Source organism: Erythrolamprus reginae, chromosome 1, assembly GCF_031021105.1.
Source record: "Erythrolamprus reginae isolate rEryReg1 chromosome 1, rEryReg1.hap1, whole genome shotgun sequence".
In the NCBI taxonomy this organism is placed as follows: Eukaryota; Metazoa; Chordata; class Lepidosauria; order Squamata; family Dipsadidae; genus Erythrolamprus; species Erythrolamprus reginae.
The window spans coordinates 85,087,418-85,109,277 of NC_091950.1; the positions used below are offsets into that span (position 1 = coordinate 85,087,418).

A 21,860-nucleotide genomic window follows, 5' to 3' on the forward strand; every position below is an offset into this window, starting at 1 on the left:
ATGTGTGGATAAGACAAACCCAATTTTGGAGGTGAATTTTGAGGGATCTTACGATGGATATATGTTTATCCCAGGCATGTTTAAATTCAGTTACTGTGGATTTACCAACCACGTCTGCTGGAAGTTTGTTCCAAGGATCTACTACTCTTTCAGTAAAATAATATTTTCTCATGTTGCTTTTGATCTTTCCCCCAACTAACTTCAGATTGTGTCCCCTTGTTCTTGTATTCACCTTCTTATTAAAAACACTTCCCTCCTGAACCTTATATAACCCTTTAACATATTTAAATGTTTCTATCATGTCCCCCCTTTTCCTTCTGTCCTCCAGACTATACAGGTTGAGTTCATTAAGTCTTTCCTGATACGTTTTATGCTTAAGACCTTCCACCATTCTTGTAGCCCGTCTTTGGACCTGTTCAATTTTGTCAATATCTTTTTGTAGGTGAGGTCTCCAGAACTGAACACAGTATTCCAAATGTGGTCTCACCAGCGCTCTATATAGCGGGATCACAATCTCCCTCTTCCTGCTTGTTATACCTCTAGCTATGCAGCCAAGCATCCTAGTTGCTTTCCCTACTGCCTGACTGCACTGTTCACCCATTTTGAGACTGTCAGAAATCACTAACCCATAATCCTTCTCTTCTGAAGTTTTTGCTAGCACAGAACTGCTAATACAATACACAGATTGAGGATTCCTTTTCCCCAAGTGCATTATTTTACATTTGAAAATATTAAACTGCAGTTCTCTGAGCTTGGTGATTTTTTTGCACATGCTTCATTACCCAAAATAAGTGACATCTTCAGTGCTACTCAGTGTAGTGGTCTAGTACTGAGGACGTTACCTAGCATGGATAATGAAATGTCTGTAAGAAAACAAGCAAGCTCAGGGCCCCCTCATTTCAACACTGAGCTACAGATATTCTCCTTTAGTGGGGTGTATTTTTGGCAACTAAAACTTTTGCCTTATCCATGAGTGACTGCAACTGGGACTGGCAACTTTATTGTTAAATGACGCTGATGCCAAGTGAAACCATGACTATGCTTATCCTCTTACATCAGGTTTCTTTTGATTTACAGACCTACAAAGTGTAAAAATGTAAAGACTGGTCATAAAGTAATTTTTCCACCACTATCATCACTGCAAATGGTCATTAAACAAGACAGTCACTAAACCTGCATGTATGGTAGCTACTTTATTCAAGCTGTGTAATAATGTAATGCTCTCTACATGGGGCTACCTTTGAAAAGTGTTCGGAAACTTCAGATCGTGCAGAATGCAGCTGCAAGAGCAATCATGGGCTTCCCTAAATATGCCCATTTCACACCAACACTCCGCAGTCTGCATTGGTTGCCGATCAATTTCCGGTCACAATTCAAAGTGTTGGTTATGACCTATAAAGCCCTTCATGGCATCGGACCAGAATATCTCTGGGACCACCTTCTGCCGCACGAATCCCAGCGACCGGTTAAGTCCCACAGAGTTGGCCTTCTTCGGGTCCCGTCAACTAAACAATGTCATTTGGCGGGACCCAGGAGAAGAGCCTTCTCTGTGGTGGCCCCAACCCTCTGGAACCAGCTCCCCCCGGAGATCAGAACTGCCCCCACCCTCCTTGCCTTTCGTAAAGTTCTTAAGACCCATCTCTGCCGTCAGGGCATGGGGGAACTGAGACATCTCCCCCGGGCCTATACAGTTTATACATGGTATGTTTGTGTGTATGCTTGCTTTTAATAATGGGTTTTTTAGTGTTTTTTAAATTATTAGATTTGTTCTTACATTGTCTTTGTTATTGTTGTGAGCCGCCCCGAGTCTATGGAGAGGGGCGGCATACATATCTAATAAATAATAATAATAATAATAATAATAATAATAATAATAATGTGTAAAAAAAATCCTGTTTCAACAACTCATTGGATGCCAGACAGGGGTGGGTTCCACTTACATGCCTACTGGTGCTCTGTCTATGCATCATCACATTTCACACTCACACCGAATCGCTATACATGCATGTAATGCACCGGTCCCCTCATGTGATTAGTGGATGCTCGTGCAGGTGCAATTTTTGCTTCCAAAAATTGGACAAAAAAGATGGCGCTGCGCAACATACCGACAAAGATGGCATTGGAGTCGTCATGCACAAATTGTGCAATTGGCGGGCCACTACTGGAATGGCGCACCCGTCCGCAATGGTAGGAACCCGCCACTGATTCCAAAGCAGGAGAAGGTTGGGAAAAGGAAGAGGTGACTCACCTCCCGAGGCCGATTCTGCCGTAGGAAGCTCTTCATGTCTCCTCCGGTCATCAGTTCCAAAAAGATAAAACGAGGCAACGTTTGCAGGCTCACCCCGATGCACTGCACTATATTCTGGTGACTGAACTTACTTCAGATTTGCAGCCGCAAAGCAGAGGAGGAAAAAAGATAATTGATAGCAATCAAGTTAATCTCTGGCTAAATTCTGGTTAATTGCAGTTTTATCCACTGAGTGATCTTAGATGTCTACTATCATACTTAGATGTCTACTATCATACTTAGATGTCTACTATCATACTTAGATGTCTACTATCATACTTAGATGTCTACTATCATACTTAGATGTCTACTATCATAAGTGACCTTAGATGTCTACTATCATAAGTGACCTTAGATGTCTACTATCATAAGTGACCTTAGATGTCTACTATCATAAGTGACCTTAGATGTCTACTATCATAAGTGACCTTAGATGTCTACTATCATAAGTGACCTTAGATGTCTACTATCATAAGTGACCTTAGATGTCTACTACCGTAAGTGATCTTAGATGTCTACTATCATACCCCCTAAAGGCTTATAGACAATAATTAATTGTTTTAGAGGATTAATTTTGAGTAGGGTAGCTCCTTGTTACCACTTCCCACATTGATTCTTGCATATGTTGAATTCCCCAGCTTTTTGTGTGTGTGTTTGTCTGTAATTCATGGAGTCTATCATTCTTAAAATTTGATGACAAATTATTACTTTTTTCCAAATACATAACCAGTTAAATGGGAGCACTAAAGCTGTGTTAATTTTAGGACACTTACTTTAATTTAAAAAAATCATAATTTCCCCCAAAAAAAGATTATTAGGTGACTGGTCTTATCTACGTGCTTGACAGTATAGCTTAGCCAAACCCCATTCTCATTCCTCATTGCAGAATGGCACAGTGGTTATGTTATTTGGACTAGGAAGACTCAGATTAAACCCCCCTCAAACCATTCAAAGTCAATGGTTGACTTTGGGCCAATCCCATTCCTCTCCATTCACTTTTCCCCTCAAGGTTACCATGGAGATAAAATCAGGGATGATTACAATGTAAATCAGTTTGATTTATTGGAGAAACTGTTACTATGAATACAATAAGTAAATTAGACCAAAAAGATAATTGCTGAAATTGGAAAGGCCATGTCCCCAGGTTGATAACAGGGAAGCAGATATACTTTCCATACCTGGATGGAAAATGTTTCTATCATCACATTCTTAAAAATAATGATCCCAATGCCATTTGTACATGTGTATAAGTAGATTTCCCCGTGAAGAAATGCTGATGTGAGTACAGAAAGCATGAATTGTTGATACAATTTGGTCTTTCATAACAATCCATAGTGTTAAATTGCTAGTAAACCTCTTTATTGTGAAATTATATCACTGGGGAAAGAACAGGAACTCTTTGAAATTCAACCAAACTTTAAAATAAATTTTTAGAGGTAGCCCTTTTTTGTGTGTAAATAAATTTCCAGATGGAATCACATCGGCTATAGTATATTTAACTTATCAATGGAAAAACAGTCATTTTATGACATTAAATGACACACAGTTCTGGGCAAACAGCTCATTATTGCTGTTTGGACAATTAATGTATTTAATGTTTAGTTTGTTTTGGCTTCAGACCAGGATTCTTATGAATTCTGGGTGTGGAGAGCCTTAATTACTTCTCCGGTGTTGTAAAAAGTAAAAACATTATTTTCCCTCAAATGAGGCTTGGAATACGAATATTTACAATTCAATTATTTAAATGATTGAAGTATTATTTATAATTAATCAAAACAACTCTCCCTGCTTCTTGTTCTAAAAGGATTAATTTCCCCCCCCTGAAGTTCTCCTCTACAAAGAAGCAATAATTACGGTACCCAACTGAAATTATGTCCATGTATAACAATCTCATACATTTATTGAGAATTGGAATTGTGACTCAACTGAACTGTTTAGTTGGTTATTTACTCATTTTGAAATTTCTGACTCAAAGAGTTACATGCAGCCCAATATGCAAGCCATGCTGGAGTTGAGTCCAGATTTTTCATTCTCCTTTTGGGAGCATCTCTGGCAAGCATCTTTTGGGGTTATTGCTGGATTATTTGCACGAAAAAGGAATGGTAAATATTACTACCTCCTCCACAGTTTAGGCAATAGAAATCCTCCCAGTTTGCTGAGATTCTGTTCTGTTCTGTTCTGTTCTGTTCTCTTCTCTTCTATTCTATTCTATTCTATTCTATTCTATTCTAACCAAGCCTACCCTGCCCTAACCTATCATATTCCAATACTATGTCCAATACTCTGGACATTTTAAAGAGGAATTTGGACTGCCATTTGGCTGGGATGCTATAGGGTTCCTGCTTAGGCAGGGGGTTGGACTTGATGACCCGCATGGTCCCTTCCAATTCTAACAAACAAACAAACAAACAAACAAACAAACAAACAAACAAACAAATGATAGATAGATAGATAGATAGATAGATATATCAACTTTGATTAAAGAAAAGTCACAAGATATAGTTATTGGTGATGAGAAGCTTCTAATAGATTTTTTTTTGCATGAAAAAATAAAATTGTGATTTATGGTTTGTTGATTAGACAGGGTAGATTATAGAAAGAAAAGTATTATTATGTAACTTTAGAAAACTTAAAATATAATTGTAGTTATAATTGCCGAGAAGAATACTGGAAGCTACTTTTTAATATCTTTTCCCCCTATTTTTCCTTAATTTTTTTCCTTCTCTAGCAATTTTTTGCTTTCTCTTTGCTTCTTTTATTCCTTACTTTATATTAGTTATTATGTCGTTTGGATATGTGAACAGTTGTCTGCATAGGATTTTAATTCAAAAAATTAATTGAAAATGCATCCCAGTCACAGAAGTTGCTTCTTGATGGAAGGAGCCCTCTTCATCATATCAGCTTTTAATGTGTCCATAGAGCTTTTCAAGATTATAGGTTCAAGATGGTGAACCTATGGCACGCATGGCAGAGATGGCACACAGAGCCTTCTCTGTGGGCATGCGAGCCGTTGCCTCAGTTCAGTTCCGGCACACAAACTGGTATTTGAGTTTCAATTGCACACACATGCACTCAAGTTCTCATTTGGGCATTTGTTTAGTTTAGTTTAATTGGATTTGTATGCCGCCCCTCTAGGAGGACTCGGGGCGGCTCACAGTATATATAAAAGATATAATAATACAATTAATCCAATTAATATAATTAATTAATACTGTATAATTAAAAATCTTTAAAAATTCTAACTTTAGTTTGGTGCCGAAAAGGTTCGCCATCACTGTTATAGGAGGTCAGCTCACTTATCAACTATAATTGGGTCTTTAACTGAAGGAGTTAGCCAAAAAAGGATTTCAGGAGAGTATGGATTCACAAATGGGTGCAGAGTTATTTGGGTTGCATGAATTTCCTCTTAAGCCTTGTGCACAATTTCAGCTTGCAGTTCTTGAAAGATGCCTCCATATCACACATCCTTTCCTCACCCTCAATCCTTATTTTTTTATTTATTTTTATTTTATTTATTTATTTTGTCCAATACACAATACATATTGAGGGGAATAGACATGAAGTATTACATATAAAGAAAAGATATGAAAATAAAGGAGAAGATATATGAAAGGGAGAAAAGATATATGTGTTTTTTATTTCCTCAAAACAAAGCCTTCTTATCCACAGGATGTATGGTGATTCAGCTGCAATTGAGCTGACCAAGTGGGATCTGCCCAGTTCCTATAAACTGTTTTCAGCTGCTGGGGGCACACCCCACCCCCTGCAGTCATCCACAGTGGGTAGAGGCTGACAAACAGGATGCCTGGTTTTATGACCCTTTGAAGTAATGTTTACTCTTCCCTCCCATATTCTCTGTGCAGCGCGCAGGGGTTGGTAAATTGTGCCAAGGAGCAACACTTATTGATGGGAGAATATCCTTTTGTTTCAGCTAGTGCCAACCGCAGTGCAGTGTTTAAGCTTGTTACATAGGGGATCTGAGAAGGGAGAGCATGACTGAAGTCATACTTTTATCTCTCAGGCAGCCAGCATTTCTGTGTCAATCTCCTTCATCCCACCCTCATGAATCAGGCAGGCACTGCAGGTAATCCAGAGATGGGTAGGGTCTTACCAAGAAGACAAAAGGAGAAGTTCCCCATCCACCCCCAAAATCAGATACTATCAGCCTACTAAAACCACCACTCTAGCCATCTGGTCCAGGCCACACTGAGGAAATTTTCAGGGAAGTTTTTCTTGCCAACAGAGTAACATCTCAATCATGCATCTCAACTTTTGCTGCAGTAAGCGGTTAAGATAGTGATGGCGAACCTTTTTTGCCTCGAGTGCCGAAAGAGCATGCATGCACGCTATCACACATGTGTGAGTGTCCACACCCATAATTCAATGCATGGGGAGGATGGAAACAGCTTCCCCCCTCCCCCAGAGGCTGGAAATGGTCCGTTTCCCAACCTCTGGTGGGCTCAGTAGGTTCATGTTTCACCTTCTCCTGGCTCCAAAGGCTTCCCTGGAGCCAGGGGAGGGTAAAAATGCCCTCCTTCATCCCCCTGGAGGCTCTCTGGAAGCCAAAAACGCCCTCCCAGAGCCTCTGTAGGAGCCAAAAATCAGCTGGCTGGCACATACATGCACATTGGAACCGTGCTAGGGCAATGGCTTGCATTCCAGCAGATGTGGCTCCGTGTGCTATCGGTGGCACCCATGCGATAGGTTTGCCATCACTGGGATAAGACACCAGCCTTTGGACCTTCATTCATGAAGCAGTGTTATACAAAGGGTTATGGAGACAGATCAAGTTTATTCTGGGATACTTTGTGGACTACCGGACAGCACATGAAACCAACTGTCTAGAAGTACTCCTCGATATTCCTGCTAGAAATACACGTGGAGAAATGGTGAAGAAGGGACAGGAAAACATGGGCTTGCAAAGACACAGTCAGAAACATTTTGGGATAAGAGCCCTAAGAAAAACAAAGGGAGGAAAAAACACTATTAGGAAGAATTTCATTTCCCAATCCTGTTTTGGCTATGATTTATTTATTTATTCATTTGTCCAATACACAATACATATGGAAGAGAATAGACATGAAGTAATATATATAAAGATAATATGTAAAAATAGAGGAGAAGATATATGAAAGGAAGAAAATATATATGATATATGAGATAAAGGAAAGACAATTGGACAGGGGACGAAAGGCACACTAGTGCACTTATGTACGCCCCTTACTGACCTCTTAGGAACCTGGAGAGGTCAATTGTGGATAGTCTAAGGGAGAAATGTTGGGGGTTAGGGGTTGACACTATTGAGTCCGGTAATGAGTTCCACGCTTCTCCTTTTTACAACTGGCATGGCCTGTCTTCAATAAATGCATCTTGTATATTTCACAAGAAGAGTCCTTCACTCCTCCGCTCGCAACAAAATAAGTTACTCCACCAGACCTGAAATACTGGGATTAGACAATTTACAACTACGTCGCCTCTGATCTAATCTTAAAATCTTATACCAAAAGGTCTTCCTGTTAATGACTGCTTCACCTTCAAATTGCAGCAATACATGGGCATGTAATAGATTCTAACTAAGTGTAAACTGCTCCAAACTGAATCTATGGTTTCTTCCCCAAACTCCAAAATCTTTAACCTTAGATTGTATACAATTGACCTCTCCCCATTTCTAAGAGGCCTGTAAGTGCACCACTGCATAAGCGCACCACTGTGCCTGCCATCCTTGTCCTACTGTCCTATTGTCCTCTTTTATTGTTACTTTTTACTTATGTTATGTTTATATAAACTACTACTATCCCATACATGTTAGACAAATTAAATAAATAAATAAATAAATAAAAATATTCTAGGCTTAGGGATTTATATTTCAGTTCAGGAACTTTAAAATGCATTACCTTTTTCTTATAACATATGCTACACTTGCTCAGCATGGAATAATCAAAGAAATATTCCATTGCCATTTAATTGGGTAATGTCTTATTCTCTTGAAAGATGGAAATAGCTAGCCATAAGAACATATTTGAAAGTATCCATTGGACACATGTTTAAAAAATGCAAACATGCACAAGTGGCCACTCAGATGTCCTTTAGTTTGGGAGGGATGCGGTCATCCCTCTGAGATGCAGTAAGACCAGCTTGGGTCTCAGCCACTTGTTGGAGTGGAAGAGGGAGCAATCACTTACAAATGGCTCCAGGAATGTTTTTCATGTCAAGCATTTAGGGAGAGGCAGATAGCAATTAAAGCTGATCAACTTCTAGCTGTAAATCAAGGTACTTTTCTGAAGTGCAGAAACCTGCTGAAATTTCCCTAAGGTGTGTCACATTTCTATATATTAAAAAAGTGTGTGGGTGTGTGGGGAATACAATGTTGAAATTGCATATCATGAAGAGTCAACTCTGTTTTTTCCTGGGATGCCTATTCCAATTTTAATTGGAAATACTATAGCCAGATGCTGAAGATGTATTGGTTTATAGATCCAGCAATTCCCAGTCAGCATGGCAGGCAGGAGCTCTGCATAATGGTAGTGTTTATACTCCATTTTCTGACCCTTCCTTTATAACATAAGCTCCATAGAAATAACACTGACTAGGTGAGGAAGATGTATCTGACCAGAATGACCTTGATAAGCTGAGCAAAGTCACATATAGATAATATTTGGATACAAGACAGCCAGGAATTGGAAAGTAAAAAAAAAAAAAATCTTAGTAGAAAGCAGTAGCAAAACATTTAATACTGGCAACAAAACTATATGGGCACTTACTGAATCCCAAGCCCAATTAAAAGGAGACGTGAATATAGAGTGATTAAATAGCAACTGGCATCTATTAAAATATGTACCATATTTTTGGAGTAGTATAAGTATTTTTCCTCCCTAAAAGAGGCTCAAAATTTGGGTGCATGTTATACTTCGAATGTAGCTTTTCTGAAGCTTTTTTCCCCAGCCCTAATTGGTGCTAACAATAATACCCGGTTCCCTATTCCCTCCGAAGAAGGTTTTTTTTCCTGCCCTAAGACTTTGCAGACTTGTTTTCATTCCTACTACATCTGAAAAAGGCATTTCAGCCCTAACGTGGTACTAATGATCTTCCTTGCTTGCTGCATTTTTAAAAACTTTCTACTCCCTCCTAAATTTTTGCAGGCTTGCTTTCAGTCCTACTTCCTCTGAAAAAGGCTTTTTCAGCCCAAACCATGGGATAAAATAATGTGCTGAAGCTGAACAGACTAAGGACGCTAGCCAGGTGAATACTTGGTAGGTAGATTTTCCCCCTATTCCCCCCCCCCAAACTAAGATGCGTCTTATATTCTGGTGGGTCTTATATTCCAAAAAATATGGTAACGAATAACATGTAGCGATGAGGAAGGTGACCAGTCCAATCCTTTTGCCTGATTATATTCAGCATAGTTATCTGCCAGATGGCATCTATCTGGGAATAACTCATGTTCTGGCACTATCTTGTGTGATCATGCATGTTTATATTGAAGCTCTCATGTAGACACCTATTTATAGGCTGCTAAAAGAATTACTTCAATGAAACCCTGAAGGAATGAAATCAATCAGGTGATCCTTCTCCATATGATGATACATGAAAGTAATGGATTTTGAATCCAAAAGGATTTGAAGAAGATGGCCAACTAGTGAAAAAAAAAGATCCCCATCACAAAAACAATTTTAAGACGTTATCATGTTCTCTTAAAATATAGCAGATAATCTCTTCATTCCATATTTTATTTATGAACAGTTGCTTCAAACCTCCTCACACATCAAAATCCATGAAGGATTATCAGAAATAACAAGATATCAGTTTTAACTTTGATAAAATAAATCCACTTTATATTCTTTTCTTTTCTTTTTAACAGTCTTGATCTTTATTCCCTCTAAATCATGTCCTAGATTTTGTTTATTTTTCGTTTTTTCCTTTGTCCCCTGTCACAAGTCCTTCAGAACTTTGAAAAGTCTCTTCTGTAAATCCAGAACAGGAGAGTCATCCAAATCATTCTTTTGGTTTGCCTTTTGTGTATCCCTTGTAATTATTAAGACATTAGCTGGTTTCATTTACAAATCTAGTACAGTATTTTTTAATCCACTTTCAGATTGGTCTCAATCTTGTCCACTAAAACCTGTTCCTCTTCCATAACATCCTTTTAATATAGTTTATCTATAGAGGCAGATATTCCTAAAATTAATTTCTAGGTCCGGTATTCAAAAATATCCTCCAACACATCCAATATTAAAGTATTTTGCTCCATTCTCTGTAAGACAAATTAAATATTCTTCCTCTTTAATTGTAATTTTTATTTCCTCTTGGTTTCCTGTAGTGACCTAAGTTCAAATTGTTCTGTCATATCTTTTTAAACAAAACAACAATATTTTCCAATGTTACTCAGAGAGGTTTGGCTGGCCATAAAAACCATATCTGGTCACCAATTTCACCGCAATGCTGTCTCTACTCCTTTAGAGATGTGTAATTTGCCATGTCCCCACTGGACATCCTCAGTATGTACATACAGTAGTCCCTCACCTATAGCTGGTGTTACGTTCCAGACCTGGCCGCAATAGGTGAAATCCGCGATGGGGAATTTATCGACTGATAGTACTTATTTAAGTATTTATATTGTAATTGTTTGGTAAGTTTTCATTGTTTTAAGTGTTTATAAACCCTTCCCACACAGTATTTATTTTAGATACAGTATTTAAATACAGTATTTAAAATTTTAGATATTTTTTTTTGAAAAACCTGCTGATCGAGTTCGGCGGGCTGTTTAAATCTGCCGATCGACTTCCTCAGAAACCCGCGAACCAGCGAAGATCCGCGAATGATTTTTCTCATTAATATTTCTTGAAAACCCGCAATGAAGTGAAGCCACAGTAGGTGAAGCGCGGTATAGCGAGGGACTACCGTACTTTGAATGAGTAAATCTGAATTTCACTGTCAATATATAAACTTAGTTTACAGCAGCCTGCAAGCTTTTCTCACTAGCTTCTTTCAGGACATTTTATAGAAACATTCTTAAAAGCTCTACTACTGACTGGTAATTTCCAGAACAGAACTAGAGATAGGCGGCTTGTATAACGCATACCTTATTACTTTCTTTTTAAAATTGGTGCTGCTAAAATGAAATTCAGGTTAAGTCTCCTGAGATAGATTTTTAGGTATGTCTTGTTCACCAGTGTTAACGTACAACCTTGTCTAAGAAGAAAGTTTTAAAATGTACCTAATTATCAGTGCTTCCATTAGGAAATCCATCTCATCCTGCTCTGACGAGATTTCGGGCAATGTCTGTTGAAATTAAAAGGGGAAAAAATGAATCAATTGCAAAGGAAGATTACTAGCAGGAGAAAATAGAAAGGCACAACTCTCGCTTATTAAAACAACACTTTTGTTGTGTTTAATTTTTATTCTTCTTCTCACCCTGAAAACTAACAAAATTGAAAACCAATGGTTTGAATAAAGCATTTAAACAAGTCCTGAAAACATGATTATAGAATTGATATCAACCAAATTCCTCTGATATAGAAGATATAACACAGGGCTAGATTTATTTATGGGACCACCTCTTGCTGAGTACTTTTCAGAGACCAATAAGAGCACACAGAGTTGGCCTCCTCCAGGTCCTATTGACTAAGCCAGTGTTTCCCAACCTTGGCAACTAGAAGATATCTGGACTTCAACTCCCAGAATTCCCCAGCCAGCATTCGCTGGCTGGGGAATTCTGGGAGTTGAAGTCCAAATATCTTCAAGTTGCCATGGTTGGGAAACACTGGACTAAGCAATGCAGGTTGGCAGGGCCATGGGAGAGGGCCTTCTCTGTTGCCGCCCCAGCTCTATAGAATCAATTACCCCCCCGCCGATGTACATATTGCTCCCACCCTACTGGCCTTCCATAAGGCCACGAAGACCTGGCTTTGCCAGCAGGCCTGGGGGCCATGAACTAACAACTGACATGGCCAAATTGTATGAATGGTATGGATGTATGTGATCATGATTGTTCAATTATGGGGTTTTTTTTAAATGAGGATTTGATAGCTTTAGATATTATATTAGACTTATTTTTATTGTTTCTGTATTTATATTCTTATTGTAAGCCGCCCTGAGTCCTTCGGGATTGGGTGGCATAGAAGTCGAAATAAATAAACAAACAAACAAACAAACAAACAAACAAACGAACGAACGAACAAACGAACAAACGAACAAACGAATGAATGAATGAATAAATAAATAAATAGAGATGTTCATTATCTGCCACCATTTACCTTCCAATTCAGAGCACAGTGATACAAATATTTATTTATTTATTTATTTATTTATTTATTTATTTATTCATTCATTCATTCATTCATTCATTTATTAGATTTGTATTTTTAAATCTCTTTTAACATAATATTTAACAGGGGAGTTAGTATTTTCCACTGCCACAAATGTTTGCTGCCTTTTCCCAAAGAAGATTGCTTGAGTAATTAAGGGGGAGAAACAGAATTGGGTAGGAATAGAGAGGATTTTTGAGCAGGAGTGGCGCAGCAGGTAGAGTGCTGTATTGCAGGCCACTGAAGCTGACTGTAGATCTATAGGTCAGCGGTTCAAATCTCATCACCGGCTCAAGGTTGACTCAGCCTTCCATCCTTCCGAGGTGGGTAAAATGAGGACCCGGATTGTGGGAGCAATATGCTGGCTCTGTTAAAAAGTGCTATTGCTAACATGTAAGCCGCCCTGAGTCTAAGTAGAAGGGTGGCATAAAAATTGAATAAACAAACAAACAAACAAATAAATAAATAAAAATTTTGGTGATGCCATCCTGGTTTGGAAATGACTTCTTTAAACAATTCATTGGCATTATTTTTAATATCTTTTTGATGTCAGGCTAATCCATACTGTTTATCCATACTTTTTATCAAACATACTCATCAGTTTCAATTCCTTCTGTTTTTTAAAATGTGTAGGAAAGTGCCTATGGTTTTTTGTAAAATGCTCAGAACCCAGACTGCTTGCATGTTAGGTACATGTATTAACCTTTAAACCACAGGCTCTCCTCATTTTGTCAGCTATACAAGGATGAGATTAAGTGTTTTTTCTATTGGGGCAAACCAGTCTACCCAAATATGGGGTGAAGCATACTGCTTCCAGATTGCTTTACAGCCCCTGCTGAAAACCCCTCAGATATTTATCACAATGGCACATCAGATAACATTTCAGAAATAAAGAAAAAAACAAAGTCATTAATTGTGTTGATAGGTAGTATTGTCTAGCTAATTGTGATTAATCTTGAAAAAACTAAGCAGGATCAGATAGGGTTAGTTCCTGGATATTCTCCATGAAATCTGATGACTAAAGGCTACCTTAGAAAGTTTTGAAAAATCCCAGAAAAAGGGAGAACAAGTGAAACTCGAAAAAGTAGAATATCGTGCAAATGTTCATTTATTTCAGTAATGTAACTTAAAAGGTGAAACTTAATATATGAGAGATATTCATAACATTCAAGGCAAGATAGTTCAAACCGTGATTTGTCAAAAACTGTGATGATTATGGGGGTTTCAGCTCATGAAAACCCCAAATCCCAGAAAATTAGAATATTATATGCGATCAATTAAAAAATGATTGTACATAGAACAATATCAGACTTCTGAAAAGTAAAAGCATGCATAGGTACTCAGTATTTCGTTTGGGCCCCTATTGCAGCAATTACTGCCTCAATGCAGTGTGGCATGGACACTATTAGCCTATGGCACTGTTGAGGTGTTATGGAAGACCAGGATGCTTCAATAGTGATATTCAAATTTTTTGAGTTTTACCTGTAGATGCCCAACAACATGGATATTTCCAATGAAGTTATCAAGAGTCAAACTCAGTGTACATTAGCTGAAGGCACTAACCTTGATAGCCACCTGTAGAGGACTGGAATCTCCTGTGATTCCTACCACAGTTCCTTGGTAAACTTCACCAAATGCCCCATGTCCAAGTTCCCTAAAGGGAGAGAGAAAATGAAAGCACACATTCAGTTACTTTGGACACTTCCTGTATTTACACTAAGTAAACACTTTTGGCTACAAAAAGTTGAAAGATCAAAGAATTCTTAGAAATATGCATTATATGAGGTTGAGTACAAGGATGGGTTCTAACTCATCTCTCCGCTGGTTCACTTCCTCCTGTGCCGTCTGGCTGCACATGCATTGCACACTGCATGGCCATGCCACCTGGGTGTCCGTGCACAGTACGAAAAATGTGTTTCTTCTCTGCATGTGCAGAAGCAAAAATTAAGTGGTGATACCCATGGACCAGACTGGAAGAATTGGCTCTGTGACATCACCACTCGTTTATTAATGGTTCTAAAAAAACAATTAGACCCGGTAGGAACCCACCTCTGGTTATGTGTGTATATGATGAAACATGCATGCAGATAGTTTAATGTTTCCAAATGTAAAATAATGCACTTGGGGAAAAGGAATCCTCAATCTGAGTATTGTATTGGCAGTTCTGTGTTAGCAAATACTTCAGAAGAAAAGGATTTAGGGGTAGTGATTTCTGACAGTCTCAAAATGGGTGAACAGTGCAGTCAGGCGGTAGGGAAAGCAAGTAGGATGCTTGGCTGCATAGCTAGAGGTATAATAAGCAGGAAGAGGGAGATTGTGATTCCCTTATATAGAGCGCTGGTGAGACCACTTTTGGAATACTGAGTTCAGTTCTGGAGACCTCACCTACAAAAAGATATTGACAAAATTGAACGGGTCCAAAGATGGGCTACAAGAATGGTGGAAGGTCTTAAGCATAAAACGTATCAGGAAAGACTTCATGAACTCAATCTGTATAGTCTGGAGGACAGAAGGAAAAGGGGGGACATGATAGAAACATTTAAATATGTTAAAGGGTTAAATAAGGTCCAGGAGGGAAGTGTTTTTAATAGGAAAGTGAACACAAGAACAAGGGGACACAATCTGAAGTTAGTTGGGGGAAAGATCAAAAGCAACATGAGAAAATATTATTTTACTGAAGAGTAGTAGATCCTTGGAACAAACTTCCAGCAGATGTGGTAGATAAATCCACAGTAACTGAATTTAAACATGCCTGGGATAAACATATATCCATCCTAAGATAAAACACAGGAAATAGTATAATATGGACCATGAGGTCTTTTTCTGCCGTCAGACTTCTATGTTTCTATGTTTCTATAGAAATGCTAGCAAGAATATAGTGCAGTTAAATCTTACTGAAGCAGAGAAATATTCTTTCGTGGAATCTCTTTAAGTTCACTGAGCGTTGCCGTCTTTCCTGCAAAGCTGTAGTTGGGGTTATAATCTGTCATGATGGTAGAAGTACGGATTTTGCTTAGGTTATAATCTGGATTCTGCAGATGGGCTCTGGTTCCTTCTAACATCTTCTTCTTCCTATGATAAACTGAAAAGAAAACATGAATGAGAATCTGAGAAGAGAAGAAATCAAACCATGTGTGAACAACAGATATAATGACATTCCTGAATGCCTGTTTCATTTTTTTATACTTACTTCTCTGTTAGTATTTTAAAAATTTGTTACTATGTTTTTTTGCAGAATTACAAATTAGCTTTTTTAATGGATCAGGCAATATACAAACCTTTTTATTATTGTGACCTGGTCAAGAGTAGATACAGTTATATGGGTGAAATGAATAACCCAATAATTCTAATTCTACAGCAAGCTGTGTATTCGTGGTTGCTTAAGAAATTGGTATAATACAGTACCATGGCAAGCTTCAGAATACAAGCCTTTTCCTCTCAGGGTAAAGCAAAAAATTCAGGATCCCCCCAATTGTACTCAACATTTAACCTTCACAAACACAACTCTCAGGGTTGACTTGAAAGGGGTCTTTGAAGCAGATGGTAGATTAAATATACCACACAGGAATACATACATGGCTGCAAATGGATTTAAGCATTAAGTAGCTCTTTTACGTAGAAAAAAAGAAGCATGTTTGTTTATTTAATCAGAAAGCTCTTCTAAAGCATTTGCCTAGGCTTGAAAGCCAAAGATGAGATTTTAACTATAGATGGACTAAATTATTTCCCTTACTCATCAAAAAAAGACTGCAAGATAAAAAAACTCATCAGTGTGAAACATACAGAGAGAGAGAGAGAGAAAAAGACACAGACACAAATATTATATATCACAGCTGTGGTCTTACTGATGTCTATGTCTATGTGAAATATTGAATCTCTTTGGATTAGCTAGCAAATCAAGCCATATTTCCCCACATGGTTTTGAATGATATTCATCCCAAATGGAACAATAAAGTATCACCCTGATTCACTGGACATTTTATGATATTAAAATAAAAAAACAAGACAATTCTTTATCACCCACTGCGTGATGCAATTAATATCACCTACTGGATCCAAATAAAAGTGTATAGGATATGAAGCTAACTATTTTGACATATAAAACAGTATCATCTCTTATAATGAAAATGTAGAAATTACAAAGTAAATAACTACTTAAAATAAGAAAATTAAAAGGAAATAAATAGCATCCTTTCATGATACTTAACATAGTGCTTTAAATAGCCAACCCAACTGTCCTATTCACACTAACAAACTGGACAAATCAGGGAACTTAATATGCTTTCAATTATTTTATTCCCATGTTTCATATAAAAGGTTTAATATATTTAACTTAATTTATTTGATTTATAAGCTGCCCATCTCCAAATGGACTCTGAGTGGCGTACAACAATAAAAACAGTTTACCATGATTAAAACCCCCAAATTAAAACATTCATCCATCAATCATTAATCACTTCGGGGGGAAGCTGCATATTACCTTCTACCGCACGAATCCCAGCGACCAATTAGGTCCCACAGAGTGGGCCTTCTCCGGGTCCCGTCAACTAAACAATGTCGGTTGGCGGGCCCCAGGGGAAGAGCCTTCTCTGTGGCGGCCCCGACTCTCTGGAACCAACTCCCCCCAGAGATTAGAACTGCCCCTACTCTCCCTGCCTTCCGTAAACTTCTTAAAACCCACCTCTGTCGTCAGGCATGGGGGAACTGAAACACTTCCCCCGGGCATGCACATTTTGTGTATGGGATGTTTGAGTGTATGCTTGTTAACAAAATGGGGTTCTTTTAAATGTTTTAAATTATATTTGGATTTGTTACAAACTGTTATGTTATGCTGTGAGCCGCCCCGAGTCTGCGGAGAGGGGCGGCATACAAATCTAAATAAATAAATAAAATAAATAAATAAATAAATTATTGCTCAACGGCCCAAGGCCTGGTGGCAAAGGCATGCTTTTAAGGCTTTTTGGAAGGTCAGGAGAGTGGAGGTGGTGTGAATCTCTTTCTGGGGGCAGTTGGTTCCAGAGAGTCAAACCCACAACAGAGAAGGCCCTCCCCCGTGGTCCCGCCAGCCGGCATTGCTTGGTTGATGGGACCCACGGGAGGAGAACTCTGTGGGCTCTAATCGGTCACTGGAAAGTGTGAGGCAGAATACTGTCCTGTAAATATAATATAAATATAAAACCCTTGAAAAGGGCCAGAGATGCGAACCCATGAATTGAGATATGCACAAAACATAGTAGATGCAACTTACCAATTGATAGGCTACCACAAGTGAGGATCATAACAAGCACCACAATCACAGCAATCACTGTCAAGATGAATGGGAGAGGCAAGTGCTCTTCTGGAATCGGTTCCCGAATAACTAGACAAAACATGAGATGTAAGAATTTAGATTTCAGTTTAGGGCTTTAAATAGGCGTTCTGACCTTACCTGAATGTCTCTTCTCATCCGGTGGACCCAGCCTTCATAATGGGTTATCCTCGACCAATCATCTGGAGGATCGAGTCAGTCATTTGCATAATTGCTAGGACCCACCCTGTAAAGCCCCAGATATGAGGAATCCTGAAGACTAGATTCATGCATGGCTCTTATTCAGACTTAGTGATACTCCACTCCTTGCAGATCTGAGGTAACGGGGGTAGAATAGATACCGGTATATAAGAATATACTGTAATTTAAGGGGAGGGACTGAAGGCTGGTACCACTGGATGAGAAGAGGCGTTAGGTAAGGTCACAATGCCTATTCTCCATCATGGGGTGGAACCAGCCTTCAGAATTGGATTTACCACCAAAGCAGAGCTCCTAGGCAGAGTCAGCTATCTTGTAGTGTTAAATGAACCGAGACGGTTGTGCCCACATTGCTGCTCAACAAACCTCTTCAAGGGATGCCTGTGTCTTCCAGGCCATGGAAGTGGCTGCACTCCTGGTGGAGTGAACTGTGATGCCCGTGGAGGCTGAACGATTTGCTAGTTCATAAACTTTATTTATGCCGCTCCTGATCCAGTGCCCTATGGTGGCTGATGATGCTCGTATTCCTAGGGATCCTCCAGATGATTGGTCAAGGATAATCCATTCTGAAGGCTGGTTCCACTCCAGGATGAAAAACAGGTTTTCTTATAAAGCCCAAGCATTAGATTAGAGCAAGAGTCTAGTCCAGCAATTCCTTTCCACCCGAACATCTAAGAAGTTCACAAAGAGAATGTGGCCAATTCCTTGTGATAGAAAACTGAAAGAAGAAAGACCTGGGGGCAAAAATGTGTTCCCAAATTACTAGATATAATGTAGAGAAAAGAGGGTGGGCTCTAGATGAACTAACAATAGTATTAATAAATTTATAAATTAATTGTAATAATTATTTATTACATTATATTATCTTATAATAAATTAATAAAATTGGGTTTGTCTAGTTTAGGGAAAAGAAGGACTAGGTGACATGATAGCAGTGTTTCAATATTTGAGGAGCTGTCACACAGAAGGGGTCAACTTATTTTCCAAAGCTGCAGAAGGCAAGACAAGAAGCAATGGATGGTAACTAAACAAGGAGAGAAATGAACTAGAACAAAGGAGCAAATTTCCTGACAGTGAGAACAATTCCTCAAGATCCACTACTACTTAACACAAGCAGCTTCATGAACAAAATGACAGAATTTCTTCTCTTGTTAAATACGGCTATATTCAACATTATATTTGTCTACAAGATGTAGCTAAATGCATCTCTCCCAGACTCCATTACCACAGTAATAGACTATCATGTTTACTGGTCTGATGGTGAAATCCATAGAGGAGGTGGTGTTGCTACCTTCTAAAAAAGTCCCTAAATCTAAAAAAACATTTAAGTTAATCAGGAGCTCACTCTTTCTGAGACACCATCTGTGAACTGTCATTAAATACCACATTTCGCTTCCTACTATGTCACAGAGCCCTGGATTACGACCTTGTACACGCAAACAAGCTAATTTCGCTATTAAAGAGGGCAACCTCTTTCCCACATGTACATTTTTGTTGGTGACCTCTTATTAATTGGACCCTAAAGAAATGTTCAACTGAACCCATACATGCAACCCTGTACAATACTGTTATTAATCTAAGGACTAGATTAACTAGTAACTAGTTCGGATAATAATAATAATAATAATAATAATAATAATAATAATAATAATTATTATTATTATTATTATTATTATTTATACCAGTTCTTAGCCACTGGTAAATGGTAAATGATGTTGTGGCACAGATGATCCACTGGAACTTGTGCCGGAACTACCATTTACCAGTGGCAAAGAACTGGTGGGATCATAAGCCCGAAAAAGTGGTCGAAAATGAGCAAGCAAAACTACTGTGGGACTTCCGACTTCAGACTGACCGAATTCTGAAGCATAACACATCAGACATTGTGATCGTGGAGAAAAAGAAAGTAGGATCAGCGACATCACAATCCCAGGAGACAGCAGAATTGAGGAGAAGCAGCTAGAGAAATTAGTGAAATACGAAGATCTAAAAATCGAGCTGCAACGACTCTGGCATAAGCCAGTGAAAGTGGTCCCAGTGGTACTTGGCACGCTGGGCGCAGTACCAAAGGATCTCAGCGGACATTTGAAAACCATCGGAATTGACAAAATCTCCATCTGTCAATTGCAAAAGGCCGCTTTACTGGGATCGGCAAACATAATTCGCCGCTACATCACAGAGTCCTAGGTGCTTGGGAAGCGCCCGACTGGTGATGAAATACGAAATCCAGCATAGTGATTTTGTTTGCTGTGTTGTACTGACATAATAATAATAATAATAATAATAATAATTATTATTATTAACTAACAACACTAGGCTCAACAACTGCCTTGATCTCATCTTCTGCAACACTTTAAACTCAATTTATAGACTAGAAATAAAAGAACCCCTTTCCAACAGTCTCAATATACATCCTTACAAAAATCATCATAATGATGGGATCTGCAACTATAACTTTTTTAAAAGCTATGATCTCGTAGAAACCGATCTCTCATGCCTTGATTAGCAAATTGTATCCACTGGTTGCAATACTGCTGGAATATTATTTTGCTTGAAGTCCAAAGAGTTATTAAGCAGCAAAAACTCATCAGGGGACACTCGTGTGTGCACAATATTGGCAATTTTGCCACAATTTCACATACGTAGGCGTCCCCTCACAAGACTTTGCTTCTGTGCAAAAAAAGATCAAAAGTTCAAAAACAGACATGGAAACCCACCACTTTAATGTTGCTTCATAGACTGGAGAAAAGCACGTAATGCAAAAATTATGAACAGCCTGTAATTAACCTCACTCTTCACCTTTCAAATCCTAGGCAATTTACTTTAATGGGGTTGCCAAGGTCTCTTAGTTTTACCACACATAGTAAAGATTTATTTGCTATTAATACTTGTTACTTTTTAAATTTAGATGCTACCTCTTCAGAGCCACAAGTAGCTTACAACAATTAGAACACAACAATACAGAATCGCACAATCTCTCTCAGTCCAATTCACCTCACAGGATTTGATTTTTGGGGGAAAATAGGAGGAGGAAGGTGTGCTGGATATGTTCACTGCTTTGAGTTATTTGTAAAAAATGATAAAGACAGGTTATAAATAAAAAAGACAGTCGTTTGTTGAGATAACTTTCCATTTAAATTAAATTAATTTATATTCAACAGAATATATTCAAATATATTGAATATATTTATATTCAACAGAATATAAATAAAACAAAATGAATTGTTTTGTGCATAATTTTAGAGGCACTCTTTAGGAAAAAGGATGACTGGTCATTGCTTTTTTGATCTCATCCCAGTGGAGCCTGGGGAAACCAAGAAACAGAACATTTTATTTGCAAACCCCTTTTCATATTTTACCTGTGCAGGAAATGTTGTCATTAGCCAAGATGGCCCCTGCTGAACAAATACAGACAGGTGTGTGACTGCCGGGCTCTTGTTTGCAGATACCTGATTGACAATGGCTGCAATTCAGGTAGACTTCGATGACTACTTCACCGTGACTTTCCATAACTAAAGGAGGAAAAGGAAAGGATGGAAAGCATAGTGAAAATGTTTCTGAAAAGTGCATCTCTAAAAAGGAGTGCAGGTGTAATATGCTAAGGCAGAAGGGATATTTCTTCAGTAGATCTTGTAGATGGCCTGGTACGCTCTGGTAGCGATTTTCGGGATGTGCACACAGCATGCGCAGAAGCAAAAATATCGGCAAAAATCGCTGAAATTTTGCTCGTGCAAGCATCCTCACACCAGATTTTGCTTGCTGT

General features: G+C 38.5%; 1 protein-coding gene across 3 annotated transcripts in view; it reads right to left on the reverse strand.

Annotated features, from left to right (window-relative positions):
• LTK (leukocyte receptor tyrosine kinase) overlaps window positions 1-21,860 on the reverse strand; it is a 161,373-nt gene that overhangs the window by 12,046 nt on the left and 127,467 nt on the right. For all 3 annotated transcript variants that reach the window (XM_070757323.1, XM_070757303.1, XM_070757312.1), the window contains exons 17-22: window positions 21,457-21,609; window positions 17,840-17,950; window positions 15,487-15,673; window positions 14,155-14,245; window positions 11,502-11,566; window positions 2,249-2,378 (exon numbers count right to left, since the gene is read on the reverse strand). In XM_070757323.1, coding sequence (XP_070613424.1) covers window positions 2,249-2,378; window positions 11,502-11,566; window positions 14,155-14,245; window positions 15,487-15,673; window positions 17,840-17,950; window positions 21,457-21,609 — 737 coding nt within the window. The remainder of the gene's footprint in view (window positions 1-2,248; window positions 2,379-11,501; window positions 11,567-14,154; window positions 14,246-15,486; window positions 15,674-17,839; window positions 17,951-21,456; window positions 21,610-21,860) is intronic.